We start from the raw sequence: 15,168 nt of genomic DNA, 5'->3' as shown, positions 1-15,168 counted from the left end.
TATCATGAAAAGGTTCTCTAAACGAGCAACTAATCTAATCAGCTCAATCAACTAATTAACTCTAAACACCTGAAAAAGATTCCTGAGGCTTTTAAAAACTCCCACCTTGGTTCATTACTCAAAACCGCAATCATGGGTAAGACTGCCGACCTGACTGCTGTCCAGAAGGCCAGTATTGACACCCTCAAGCAAGAGGGTAAGACACAGAAAGAAATTTCTGAACGAATAGGCTGTTCCCAGAGTGCTGTATCAAGGCACCTCAGTGGGAAGTCTGTGGGAAGGAAAAAGCGTGGAAGAAAATGCTGCACAACGAGAAGAGGTGACCGGATCCTGAAGAAGATAGTGGAGAAGGACCGATTCCAGACCTTGGAGGACCTGCGGAAGCAGTGGATTGAGTCTGAAGTAGAAACATCCAGAGCCACTGTGTACAGGCGTGTGCAGGAAATGGGCTACAGGTGCTGCATTTCCCAGGTCAAGCCACTTTTGAACCAGAAACAGCGGCAGAAGCGCCTGACCTGGGCTACAGAGAAGCAGCACTGGACTTTTGCTCAGTGGTCCAAAGTACTTTTTTTGGACGAAAGCAATTTTTGCACGTCATTCAGAAATCAAGGTGCCAGAGTCTGGAGGAAGACCGGGCAGAGGGAAATGCCAAATGCCTGAAGTCCAGTGTCAAGTACCCACAGTCAGTGATGGTCTGGGGTGCCATGTCAGCTGCTGATGTTGGTCCACTGTTTTTTATGTTTATGTTTATGTATTTAGCAGGCGCTTTTGTCCAAAGCGACTTACAAGTGATAATTGGCATGTTGCCCTTGAGGCTAACAACAACAATAACAACAACTTGACATCAACCATGGAGAGGGAAAAAGGAGTGGACGGTAGAGAGGGGGGACGGGTGCAGGGAAGGTGCTAGTTAAGAAGATGCTCTCTGAAGAGCAGTCTCTTCAGGAGTTTCTTGAAAATTGAAAAGGAAGCCGCTGTTCTGGTAGTGCTTGGTAGGTCATTCCACATTTGTGTAACAATGCATGGGAAGAGTCTGGATTGTCCTGGGCGTGGCGTAGGCACTGCTAGCCGACGATCCTGTGATGACCGGAGCGGCCAGGCCGAGACGTAAGCCTTTGCAAGTGTATTCAGGTAGATAGGAGCCGTACCATCTCGGACTTTGTATGCTAGTGTTAGCAATTTGAATTTGATGCATGCTGCTAGCGGTAGCCAGTGGAGCTCAATGAACAGAGGGGTAACGTGTGCTCTTTATGGCTGACTGAAGACCAGACGCGCCGCTGCGTTCTGGACCATTTGAAGAGGTGTCACAGTACAGGCTGGAAGACCAGTTAGAAGGGCATTGCAGTAATCGAGGCGGGAGATGACAGTAGATTGCACCAGGAGCTTGGTGGCATGTTGTGTTAGGCATGGTCTGATCTTTCGTATGTTATACAGCGCAAAGCGGCATGAACGGGCAACAGATCTTAAAGGTCAGGTGTTCATCTATCACAAAACCCAGATTTTGAACTACCATTGAAGAAGCCAGAGATAGGAAGTCAATCTGGATTGAGATATTGTGCTGTATGGATGGTTTTGCTGGGATCACAAGTAGATCAGTTTTAGAGAGGTTGAGTTGGAGATGGTGGGATTTCATCCATTTTGACATGTCAGAGAGACAGTTTGATATTCGTGCAGAGACAGTGTGGTCATCCGGTGGAAAGGACAGATAGAGCTGGGTGTCGTCTGCATAGCAGTAGTAGGAAAAGTCCTGTGATCTAATTATCTCACCCAGTGAGGTGGTGTATATGGTAATGAGAAGAGATCCTAGTACAGAGCCCTGGGGGACTCCTGTGGCAAGATGGTGCACGGTAGAGTATTGTCCAAGCCAAGATACACCGAATGATCATCCTGTGAGGTACGATTCAAACCAGGCATGTGCTTTGTCTGTGATGCCCATGCTAGAGAGTGTGGACAAAAGGAAGCCATGGTTGACAGTGTCAAATGCAGCCAATAAGTCGAGCAGGATAAGCACTGAGGATCTTGGCACTAGCTTCTTTTAAGGATTCCGTCACTGCTAACAGCAGTTTCAGTGGAGTGGCCCTTTTTGAACCAAGATTGGTAAGGGTCAAGCAGACAGTGTTTTATCAAGGGCAGGGTCAATGCAGCTAGCTATCAGGAGATTTTGGAGCACTTCATGCTTCCATCTGATGAAAAGCTTTATGGAGATGAAGATTTCATTTTTCAGCATGACCTGGCACCTGCTCACAGTGCCAAAACCACTGGTAAATGGTTTACTGACCATGGTATTACTGTGCTCAATTGGCCTGCCAACTCTCCTGACCTGAACCCCATAGAGAATCTGTGGGATATTGTGAAGAGAAAGTTGAGAGATGCAAGACCCAACACTCTGGATGAGCTTAAGGCCGCTATCGAAGCATCTGGGCCTCCTTAACATCTCAGCAGTTCCACAGGCTGATTGCCTCCATACCACGCCGCATTGAAGCAGTAATTTCTGCAAAAGGATTCCCGACCAAGTATTGAGTGCATAACTGACCATAATTATTTGAAGGTTGACTTTTTTTGTATTAAAAACACTTTTCTTTTATTGGTCGGATAAAATATATTAATTTTTTTAGATAGGAATTTTGGGCTTTCATGAGCTGTATGCCAAAATCATCAATATTAGAAACAATAAAAGGCTTGAACTACTTCAGTTGTGTGTAATTATTCTAATATATATAAAAGTCTAATGTTTATCAGTACATTACAGACAATAATGAAATTTATCACAATATGATAATTTTTGGAGAAGGACCTGTATAAATTGGATAACCAAAACAGTAGATACCCCAATTTCCTATTTTGGCTGATGTCTATCATAATTTTTAATAATCATCCTTTTCTAAGCTTTTATTTAATTAAACCAAATGTTACATTGACTTTATTCTACTTTATTTGTTCATCTGAAACCTATTTAGTGAATGTTACTGACTCTACATTAATGCCTGATTTGTTTCTGTCTCTGCACGGCGATCCCGGTTCCTCACACCACCAGGATTTTACAAAGACGGATCTTGTTGGACAAAGGGACCTTTCCCTCTGACACAGACCTCCCACCTCTTCACACACCAGACCCAAGAACTGGCTAAAATAATGTATCGATCTCCCACTTTCTAATTCAAACCCAATCCAACATTTGAGACAGCGGGAAAAGTGTTTGCTGCCTCCTGCATTAACAGTGTGTCCTGCGGTCAACGGCGTGTGTGTGTGTGTGTGTGTGTGTGTGTGTGTGTGTGTGTGTGTGTGTGTGTGTGTGTGTGTGTGTGTGTGCATGTGTGTGTGTAGGAGGGGAGCATTATGGGGAAGGAGAGATTAATAATGACATCCACAGAACAAGCTGCTCTCCTGTGTGGCTTGCTGCACTAATAAAAATCGGCTAACTCTTATTTAAGAGAGGGGACTGTATTGATTTTCCTTTCATGAGTGTGTGTGTGTGTGTGTGTGTGTGTGTGTGTGTGTGTGTGTGTGTGTCTTTACCTGCCAGAAGTCAGCCACGGTGGAGGGCAGTGGACCCTGAGTGGCGATGTATGCCGGGTTTCTGGGATCGCGGTCTATCTGGAGGGAGAAGAACATCTTTAAACATCTTTGTTGCTTTCTGGTCTTTTTGTCTAAAGATGAAAACAAATATTTCCCCTTGAAGAAATGCCCGTCCAGTTTTGTCTTAAATTTTTCTAGATCAGGTTATTGGCTTCAAGTGATCTGATTGACAGAAAAAAGCAAATAAAATGGTCACAGGGAGGTAGTACAGTACAAACTAGATTATAATCCAGCAAATCTAGTCCAGAGAGGCACCATTTCTACAGTGTTGATTGAAATGTTACCTTTCCTTTGATGTGGTTTTAATGTTACTTTGATTTTATAATTGATCTTATCTCATTGCTGTTTGCTGTTACTTGCTGCTAAATAAAGTTGTTAAAATCTTTCTAGTTATTGTTTTCCTTGTATTGACTCATCAGGATTAGTACCTTCATCACAAAACTACTAGATCCAGTCTGCTGCCCCCTGGTGGAGGATCTACAGCTGGTGAGGGACAGCTTTGGTTCTGCTTTATTGTCACATTTCTATTCAGGAATCACCTGAAATCAGCAGTCTGCTGCACCCCAAGGCAGCTGTGGCTACATTGTAGCTCATCATCATCATCAGTGCGTCAATGAATTTGTAAAGCACCTTGGGGGGTTGTAGAACCCTAAGAAATGGTAAATGGCCTGTATTTGATATAGCGCCTTCTAGAGTCTTGGAAACCCCCAAGACACTTTACAACACAACCAGTCATTCACCCATTCACACACACATTCACACACTGGTGGGGATGAGCTACGATGTAGCCGCAACTGCCCTGGGGCACACTGACAGAGGCGAGGCTGCCGAGCACTGGCGCCACCAGTCCCTCCGACCACCACCAGCAGGCAAGGTGGGTTAAGTGTCATGCCCAAGGACACAGCGACAGACTAAGCAAGGCTCGAACCTGCAACCTTCCGATTACGGGGCGAGCACTTAACTCCTCTGCCACCGTCGCCCATAAGAAACCCTATACAGAGACCATTTATCGTTACATGTCACTGATTAATTGACCCAAAAGCCAATAACTCTAAACATAAAATGATGCTGATTTAGAACGATGACCTGAAAGGTGAGGGGTGCTGTGGGTTCCAGGTGGGTCCATCACAGCTAGAGCCAGTTCACTCTCCCTAATTCACCCAACAGGCGTGTTTCTGCTCTGTGGGTCCCAGCAGAGGATCACCTGATCAGGATCAAACCTGTGTGCTAACCGGCTGCCCCACTATGCAACATTAATGGTTCTAGAGGAGCTCACTGGGGTTCATACCAAAAAACGTAAATACAATCTAAAGTAGCACAGATTTTTACCAAATATTCTTTATATAAACTTTTTTTCCCCAAATTTTGGTCACATATAAACCGCTTTGCCACTCAGCATGACAGAATCTCTTTTGTGGATTTATCACACCTTGTCAGCATGTTTCTCCCTTTCCGACATTCCCACCTGGGAGCTTTGCGCAGACGGAGGTCAGAGGCTGAGTAGTAACTCGGAGTTCTTCTCCAACTTAATGAACAACTACAGAACGACGGCGGAGGCGTCAAGAGCAGAAGACAGGAGACGAACGCCAACAGAATTTGTGACTACATGAGTGACACTCCTGCTTATTAGCATGCAAATTGTACGGTAAATGTAATAATTGGTGGGACCAATTTAGCTGAAGGCAATTACAGAAGGAAGACTGATAATTTCTTGGGCTTTTCCGCTCACCGAATCGTCTTTAATGGCCCTCTGTTGCTTTTGTGAATGCAAATAAAACAATAATGCACTACTAATGAAGATAAAGGGTAACACAGAGGAGGAAATAAGGCTACGGACTCTATCAGGGACTTCTGCTCATTAAAACAACAACAAAAGGCTAGAAGCAGAAGCTCAAAAGCTGCATAATAAAAATATTTAGTTTCATTTTTATGAGTCGTTTTCAGTAAAAGTAAATGCTAATAAGTCAATCGTGATTTAGTCATAAAAACATCCACGACAACAAATGACTGGTTAACATATGTTTTATCCCATTAAAGTCTTTCCTCTGCAGTCACTTTCCATAACACTAACAAGTCAGATAGGATCAGAGAGAACCAGCTTCAACAGACGTGGAGAACTTTGATTTGATCAATCAGAATAAAAACATCAGCAGGAATCTGGTTTCTTTCTTCTGTGGAGGAACAAAAAGTCCTGACGTCTCCAGAATGAAACCCTGACATTAATCAGGACAACCGTGGCTCTTCCTGTCAAAGAGGAAAAGTGTGGGATGTAACGAGTAATTATTGATGTGCTTAGGATTTTTGTCTTTGGGAGACTGAAGGAGTCCAAATCAGTCAAAGTACAAAAATAAGAGAGAGAGAGAGAGAGAGAGAGAGAGAGAGAGAGAGAGAGAGAGAGAGAGAGAGAGAGAGAGGGAAAGAGAGAGAGCGAGAGAGAGGGAGAGGGAGAGAGAGGGAGAGGGAGAAGGAGAGAGAGAGAAAGAGAGAGACACAAAGAGACAGCGAGAGAGAGGGAGACGGAGAGATGGACAGAGAGAGACAGAGACACACACACACGGGGAGAGAGAAAGAGAGTGTTAGAGACAGAGAGCTAGTTTTTAGTAATTTAGGGAAATTAAACAACTTTTGCTGCTGGAAGTTGGACTTGATTTAAAGCCAGTTCTGTTTAAATTTATTTTTACATGTTTGGGTTCATTTTTATTTATTTGTCAGATTCTTTTATCCAAAGAGATTTAATAAACCCAACGTCCAATTTTGGTCTGTGGGAGGAAACCGGAACACCTCGAGAGAACCCACAAATGCACGGGAAACACACGCTGACTCCACACAGAAAGTCTGCAACTGGGATTTGAACCTGCAACCTTCTTGCTACCAACAGTGCTACCATGTAGCCCATATTATTCTAAAACATGTCCTGAATTTACCGCCATAAAACTGTGTTTTCCACATTAACATCTTCTGAACTTCAGCTAAGCAAGGACCACATCGCCCCTGGTATTTCTAACTATGAAGGGTTGTTAGTGCCACTCAAGTAGAAACATTTCCCAGAATGAAAACATAAAACTAAGTAATTTCCAGAGTACTTCAAAACTAAAGTTGCTATTTTGAGCAACAAATAGGCTGTTGAGGGAAGTTACCTGGTGTAGGTGTGACGTGTGTGTGTGTGTGTTCATGTGTGTGTGTGTGTCTGCAGCTAATAAAATCTGGTATATTTTACACTTCTAACAGGAACGTTTTCCTAAATGATCGCTGGTTCGATTGTAACGTTTTTGTTTTTCTATGATTACAGTTTCCCTCCCGATGAGAAGCGATTCCTCCTCTGAACTTCATAAAATCATTTTAAAACTAAGGTCTTGTCCACACGTAGCCGGGGATCTGCCAAAATGTAGATATTTTTCTACGTTTTGGCCTGTCATCCACACGAAAACTGAGTTTTTTCACACGAAAACGGATCTTTTTAAAAACTCCGGCCAAAGTGAAGAACTGTGTTTACTCCGTTTTGGGTGTCTGCGTGTGGACGGACAAAACCGGAGTTTTAAGGTCCGCAACGTCACTTTCCACGACAATAAATGCTGACATCACGTGTGCGACCTGTGTTTACACTAGCCAGCATCATGGAAGCCCTCAGAGCTGCGCTCTGTCACTACCCGATCCATCAATTGTCCAAGCGCTTTCTGCTTGTTTGTTTTTGCAAGCGGAATTACTGCTCCTTGCGGAAGACCACAGACGAAGGACGAGGTTAAGAACGGAGGAAGTACTGCCGCCTACAGGTCTGGCATGTCCTTAACAACGTATTTATCCGAGTATGTGTGGACAGAGTTTTTTTTTTAACTAGGTGGTGTGGATGCAAGTTTTTGGAGGGGCGGATATTCGTTTAAAAAAACCCGGCTACGTGTGGACTAGGCCTAAATCTGAGCCCTTTAACTTCTGCACTCCCCAAAGCCTTTGTCCGATTTTCTGGTTTCTTTTTTTACATGACAGTCTGATGCGGTTCTCGGGGTCTGGCTGCTTCTTTCACCACCTCCCAAAGGGTGACTGATCTAAGATCTGGCAACTCTGGAAGCAGTTGCCACATCAACTGAGGCAGATTATAGTTTGGTGCATCGTCTACTGAAAGAACTTAAGAAAAGATGTTCACTCTGGTCATAAAGGGATTGATTTGATCCTTGGAAAATACAGGAGTTTGTTGCTCTAAAGGTCCTGTTGACAGTCTGCACCATCTTGATTCATCCATCCCAGACTCAGCTTCATGTTGGTAGCTTATTTACTTTTACTCCTACTGAATGCATTTTATATTTCCTTCAATCCTGGCTTGCAATGATTGATTATTTGAATTACTGTGTCGTCCTATCATCCTGAACCAGTCTGGAGTCTCTTATCTCGTCTTTAATGCCAACAGCAAAACATTTTCCTTTGGAGCTCTGCTGCAGCAGCTCACTGCTTCCTTTAGGTCCTGTCACTGAAACTTGAGAGTCCTACAGCTTAAAAGTTCCCACTCAATAAAAAATGTATCACACCTTAAGCCGTTCTCACCACTTCTGTATTTACAGCCATATGCAACGTCTCTTGTTCACGTTTTAGGTGAACGAGTTTCTTCGATTCACGCTTTAAGTCTTAATTTGCAGCTTAAAGCAGAAAAGTTTGAAACTTTAAAATGAAAACAATGAAAAACTAAATTAATTTAAAAGCAACATTAAAACTGAAGGGCCTTATTATTGAGGGCTGCTTTTTTCTTGGAATCAGATTAAAAATCTTTTTTAAATAATTTATAATAAATAGATTTTCTCTATTCCATTATTTTGAAATGAACAGGGCCGGTCATTAACTCTCAGATGCTAAATAAACCTCCGGTTTGTGTTTTATCAGCAGTGTCATTTATGAAGTGTGAGTGTGTCAGTAGAATATTTAACTATATTAACTCAGACAGTCAATGTTTGTAAGAAGATCCCAAACATCTCGTCGTTTCTGTTGAAACGTGGGTGAACCAACTTGGAGGGAAATCTTTAAATAACCTCAGCAAACATCCCCTCCATTCACCCTGTATTAATAGTGAGTGTGTGGGAGGTGGGAACGTACGCTTGACAGTGATCGTGTGTTCACGTCTCAGTGTGTTCTTGTCTGCGTGGGTGTGTGCACCCATGTCATCAGTGTGTGTGTGTGTTTCTGAGTGTTGTTCACCATAAAGGTGTGTGTGCTGAATTTGCATTAGCGTTTGAGTATTTGTGACATTTTATAGAGTTGCTCTCCTTTTTCTGTATTTCTTATTTTTGCCCACACACACACACACACACACACACACACACACACACACACACACACACACACACACACACACACACACACTTTCAACCATGTTTGGTGTGATGGCCAGATTTGAAATGCATTGCGTTTCTGTTGCTATTAATGGAACACCAGTGTATCCGCCTCAAGGGGAATATACACCTACGATTTCAACGCTGGTTTCCAAATTGATTCACTCACTTACTGAATTCACACGACTCTTTCTTCCACCTTTTGGCTCCTGCAGGCTCTTTGAATCTGCACCGTGCCAGGAGGTAGCGCCAGCACGCCAGCGGCAGCGTAACAGTACACACAAAGTAGCGCTGGATTAGCATACCCCAAGGTCAGAAACAATCATTTCCTGAGACCCTACAGATCAATTCTGGTTTCACCAATGAAAAGCAAGTCATGTGCGTGTCCTTTCTCAAACCTTCCCAAGCGAATTTCCTCGCCAGGGGTGGTTGCTGTATCGCCATTATTAATATTCATGCTGAAAAACGTACACACACCGCGGGGCTGCCACCAAGGCAAAGCAAGCGTTGCATCAAAATTTATATTGGTGGACGGTAGGCTGCCTTTGTTTCTGTGCAGGCCCGTGGGGACGGATGGAGTCAGGCGGAGCAGCGATGTGAAACGCACAGTTAGGAAGCAGAGGAAGTACTCACTATTGGGCTGGCGTTGATGTAATCAGAGTTGCCTTGGCTGTTCTCCACCTTCAAGGTGATTCTGGCGTGATCATCTGGAACGAAAAATTAACAATTCAGCACTTTTTTGCTTGATAAAGTAACTTTCTACAGGCTGCATCCAGCGAATACCAATTAGGACTCCTGATCTTGTAAATTTGCTTTAATGATAGAGATTTCTTCTGGGTTATCAACACAGTTTATACCTCACAACACAAAAGTATACTTTGTCCCAAAAGTTTGGTGACACGGGTTCTACAAACACACGTGTTTCCGAATTAATCAGCTCTGCACCATTTTATTAAATTGTTTCTGTTTTATTCTTGTTAGAAGTAAACCGTTTTTTCTCCTCCAACTGAAGCTAGAGTTGCTTCTAATAAGCAGCCCAATTTATTCCCCACAAGCCGTTTTCCTGGTGCACAATCTGGATTTCATTAAGCCCCGGCCCGGTGGAGAGAGTGGGACAGCACTTTTTTAGACGGGCTATTTCCACACAAGCGTAGAAATTTTAATCATTGATGAGGTCTGTGCGGGAGAGCTTTAATAGAAAACTAATTTACAACCCTTCTGCTCAACGCATCTGCTCTCAGTTTCTGAAAATAGGCTCAGAATGAAGGGGCGGAGCTGTTAGGAGGTGCTGAGGAGAACGTCATCATGTCTGGAGGACGAAGGAGCTACTGGTGTTTGATTTAGACTGATACAAATATTTGGAACAGCCTCAGTTCAGAAATATAGCCCACCTCCTCCAGGACCGATGAGCTAACAGCTAACACATAGAAACCTACTTTGGCAAGGTTCTTTTTCATACTTTTCCTACACTTAAAAACATTTACACTATTGTTCTTTTGTTTAAAAACTAAATACTGGTGTGCTGCACCTGTACCCAACTACAAAATTAAACTACTGAAGGTTCTTAAAGCAATAATCCACCTGGAGAGCTGTTTGGGGATGGATCAGCTGACCAGGCCTGAAGGATGTCCACTCTGTTTCTCTGAACCCAGGACGTATACTACAGCTGCAACAACTAAACCACACCACCAGGGTGAATGGCTGATTGTGTTGTAACGCGCCTTGGGGGTGGGGTGGGGGTGGGGGGGGGGGGGGCGGTGTTCCAGGACACTAGAAGGCGCTATATAAATACAGACCATTTAAATTTAACTTTATTACAGAAACATCTCAAATATGAACATAAAGGTCCCTACACAAGAAAAGTGTTGTACCCTCAGCAGCATCTGCTCTGAAATAAGTCAGGTTGGCTTTTATTTGGTATTATATGGTTTGTTTTATGAGCCGAGTCAAAAGGGACATTTCTGTGACCCCCTTTGGAGCACAGACAATAAAGTTTTATCTGTCTGTCTATTTATCTGTCTGTCTGTCTCTGTCTTTAGAAATCCTCAGGACGAGTTAATGATTCAGTTCATGACATTATTTTGTGTAGAAGTAATCATCATCAGCATAAAACGACATTTTTAACACCCAGAAACATCTCATGAACTGGGTGTAGAAACCAGTGTTAGCCCGTTATGTTTGCTTCTAACTAAATGATTCTTATCAGGAGAAAATCTCCTGTTATGGTCGAGAGAACATTAATGATCATGAAATGAGACGTTGAAAATCAAGACCAGGAGCAATAAATGGTGTTGCTTCAGCAGACACGCCGTGGTTGACATCCCAGCTGTAGTTTGATCTGTTTCCTGTCGTCTCCATCCAGAACCAGAACTCACATGCCACCACAGCTGCTGAGCGATTCTTCTTGGTGTTGCCATTTTTCAGGCCAACGGTGCTGGCGTTGGGTTCAGCCTGGTAGGCACACAGCGCCTCCCACTCCTTCTCCAGACGGTCCTTATTCTTCAGGTGGTCCTCCATGTAAGACTGGAAGAGAAGGAGGAGGAGATGCAGAACACAGGAGGTGAAGATTTTTCATGATTTTCACTCTTCTAAAGAATTCCATGTCAGTAAACCGCTGATTACTTAGAGAAAAACCATCCAAAAGCATCTCGTTTGTTTCGTTTCTAGAGATGAACGAGTGAAACAAAAGGGTTGGAGAGGTTAAACAACTCCTGCTGCTTTGGTTGTCAATTAGAGACAAAATCAGGAAGAATCCCAGATATTACAGGCTAATCCAGAGGAATTCTGGCACTCATTAGAAGAAAAGTCAATTAGATGATCCTCTGGCTCTCCAGCCTTCTAAACCGTATCAACTGCTGTCTTGTTTAATTTATTTTGAGGATCAGCTTCTCTGAAGATTTAAACAAAAGTAACACATCGTTTGAGCACGCCATTAACCCCAAATCTAAACATCATTTCTCCAGCTTCTAATCTGCTCCTCCTCTATGAAACAAGGACGCCTTCCTGTTTCCACCATTCATCCAGTTTTCATCAACAAACCAGGCAAGGTGACTTTGAACATTTGCCTCTAATTTAACTAGGCGTGAGACCACTGCTGCTCCTGTCTGAGTGGAGCCTTGTTTTCAGAGGACCTGGGAGTCAGCAGCCCATGCACACAAAATATGGACCCCAGTCTGTAATAAATGAGGGACTGGAACAAGGTGGTCTGCTTCTCTAAATGGCTCCAGGGATGATTTATGGTGACGGTTACAAATGGGAGGCTTATCTTAATCAGAATTAGCTTCCAAAAAAGCCCTAATGGCTTTCTGCTAAATTGAAAGAAGTTTGTTAGAAGAGGAGGCGGCCCGGCGAGACGACAGAGCAAAAAAAGATACAATGCTTTTATGTAACTTTAACAAACACACGATCAGGCGCAGCGATGCATTTTAATACCATCATTTCAGCAACAGCATCAATAGCTGGAAAACCACAGAGGTGTAACTCTAGCCTTTTCTCCCCACAGCACCAGCTCTCCATTATATTTGTCTCAGAGTCGCTAAAAGCAGGCATGATGTAACAGGAGGTCGGTTGGTGCAACCCTTCATCTGCACAGAGCCATTTATCAGCAGCAGGAGGTCCGATCCATCAAATTATACACATAAAGCGAATGCACAGGCACACAAGTAAAGCCCAAAACCACACAGTGGATTTTAGAAGGTCATAGATGGAAAAAAAGCACCCACACAAATGGAAAACACAAAAAACACAACAAAAGATACCTGGAATAAGCTACAAACACTAAAAAATGCAGAAGACGCATAAAACCAACATGCAGTGTCCAAATTGGATGCCCCCCACCGACCTCTACCCCTACCCACTCCCTTCGTCCCTAATGCCAGAGTAATAGGGTTTTGTGGCTGTGTAAAGGGATTATTGCAATCCAATCAGGAGGTGCTGAGATCACCATGCGTCGGCCAAACACTGAATAATCCCCTTACTGCTGGGCGGCGGTGGGAGGGGGCGGGCTTACAGCTGCAGAAGGTGCTCAAGAAAACCTGCAATAAGACTCAGCCCTAGCCACCCTTGTGGCTGTCGCACCCTCTGAGCACCTGTAGGAAGCACTAGCATGAAAGACAACCACATGGGAGGTGACATAATGCAGGAGCCATTTTGGATCAGTGGAGACGGAGGAGGAAAGGGGAAGTGGGCGGAGGTGGAGGAACTCTCAATGCGACACAGCGGAGAGGAATCTCAGATGATGATCAAACACTTGACATTTGGTGTCAGTTCTTCTGCATTTGCTTTCATCAGAACATGAAATCAGCTGAGGAGGTCCATCACCACCCCTCTGACTCCATCTTTTATTACGGAGGCAGCTGCTGTATTTTTAGGTAAACGCTGACATCATCCTGTTACATGAGTCCGACTCGTGTGCAGCTGATGGTTTCCTCCTCTTCAGCTGACCACATTAGAGTGATTTAACATCCATTTCCTGAAGCCCGTTTCTTCCTGCAGCCGTCTGCTGCCCTGTGACCAATCACATCCCAGCTGGCCTGATGGGGACTACGGAAAGCCAAAACAAATTACCAGCAAGGCTAATCTCAGCGGACGCTCCCGCTGCAATGTAATCTATGACACTCAGTTGGCAAGCAACAAAAGACAAGATAATGTGCTTTATATATAGAGTCGCCTAATCCTCTTAAGACACAAGCAGAGAGGATGTAAGTGTGTGTGTGTGTGTGTGTGTGGTTGTGTGTGTCGGGGGGGGGGGGGGGTCGCACGGGAGCAACATTAGGTTCAGTAAGATGGTGAAAGCTGTTTCCCCTCAAATTAAAGCCAGTGGATGACGGACGACGAGGAGTTTGATGGAGGTTTACATGAGGCAGTTATTATTTGTGTGTGTGTGTGTGTGTGTGTGTGTGTGTGTGTGTGTGTGTGTGTGTGTGTGTGTGTGTGTGCGTGAGCATGCGTGTGTGTGTGTGCATGTACAGTATGTGTGTGTGTGTGTGTGTGTGTGCATGAGTGTATGTGTGTGTGTGTGTGTGTGTGCGTGAGCATGAGTGTGTGTGTGTGCATGTACAGTATGTGTGTGTGTGTGTGTGTGCATGAGTGTATGTGTGTGTGTGTGTGCGTGCGTACAGTATGTGTGTGTGCGCGCGTACGCGTGTGTGTAAGTGCGTGTGTGTGTGAGAGAGCATGCGCGTTCGTGTTTGTGTGTGTGTGTATGTGCGTGTGCATGCGTGTACAGTATGTGTGTGTGTGTGTGTGTGTGTGTGTGTGCGCGCGCGCACGTACGAGTGTGTATGTTCGCGCGTGTGTGTGTGTGTGTGTGTGTGTGTGAGTGCGGGGTGGGGACACTGCTCTCCAGAGGTCAGATGGTCATTTCTTTGATTTTCACCAACAGTTGATTCAAACAGAGCACAGCATCACACTTCATTTGTGACTTTTACGGTCATAAATTCCACCTCTTGTTGCAACACCCAAAAAAAATTCCCTCCTGTTGGGCTCCTCTGAATCTGTCGACAGGAGTTCGGGTTCGATGCCAGGAAATGCTCCTCTCGCCAGTCTCTGCTGTCTCCAGTTAACATCACTGTGAGAATCTGAAATGAGTTCTCTCCTATGTGTGAATATTTCAGCACAGCTGACAGTTCTGACTGCAAAAGAGAAATTCCCAAACAGGCACCATTCCAGATCATGGACATGCGGGGGGAGGAGGGGTGGCAGACCAGCCAGAAGGGAGGAACGACTCCAGAACAAAGATGGGGCAGAAGAAGATCAGAGGAGTAAAACACAAAAAGATGGATAAAAACTGATATACATGAAGATACAGAATAAAAGATTGATTCATTTTTTTCATTTCCTTTTGATTTTATTATGTTTAAACCTGCAGGTAAGGCATTTTACTCCCTTAGTCTTAATAAAACAGGCTCTGACTTTAACTTAGAGTAAAAACAAAAATTGGAAAAAGCTCCTCCAAATATGGGGATGACTGAATAAAAATGTATTTATTACCTCAGTATTATTCATGTTATTTTTACATAATATTATCATCTTACTTTATTTTGTAACTTCCGTTTCTCCAAATAAAGAAGAAAACTGCAGACATCTGTTTTGCTCATTGCTTACGTGTTAAATCTGATTGATTTAATAACGTTTTAACACTAAAATACATTTTCTCCAACATTAACCTCTTTAGTAGGATGTCATTATTCCTGAAGAACACAGCCTGTAACAACATCTAGACAAGGTTTCACATGAATGTGCTAGAAGATGTATTAGACTTAAGACTTTAGTGGTGAAA

The 15,168-nt window shown here is 43.7% G+C and overlaps 1 protein-coding gene across 2 annotated transcripts in view; it reads right to left on the bottom strand.

Annotated features, from left to right (window-relative positions):
* LOC107383419 (receptor-type tyrosine-protein phosphatase N2) overlaps positions 1-15,168 on the bottom strand; it is a 246,856-nt gene that overhangs the window by 17,198 nt on the left and 214,490 nt on the right. For both annotated transcript variants that reach the window (XM_054743475.2, XM_054743480.2), the window contains 3 exons: positions 11,264-11,411; positions 9,522-9,595; positions 3,517-3,594 (listed from right to left, as the gene is read on the bottom strand). In XM_054743475.2, coding sequence (XP_054599450.2) covers positions 3,517-3,594; positions 9,522-9,595; positions 11,264-11,411 — 300 coding nt within the window. The remainder of the gene's footprint in view (positions 1-3,516; positions 3,595-9,521; positions 9,596-11,263; positions 11,412-15,168) is intronic.

The sequence above is a fragment of the Nothobranchius furzeri genome, chromosome 11 (genome assembly GCF_043380555.1).
Source record: "Nothobranchius furzeri strain GRZ-AD chromosome 11, NfurGRZ-RIMD1, whole genome shotgun sequence".
Lineage (NCBI taxonomy): Eukaryota > Metazoa > Chordata > Actinopteri > Cyprinodontiformes > Nothobranchiidae > Nothobranchius > Nothobranchius furzeri.
This window is presented reverse-complemented; position numbering and strand designations above follow the sequence as displayed.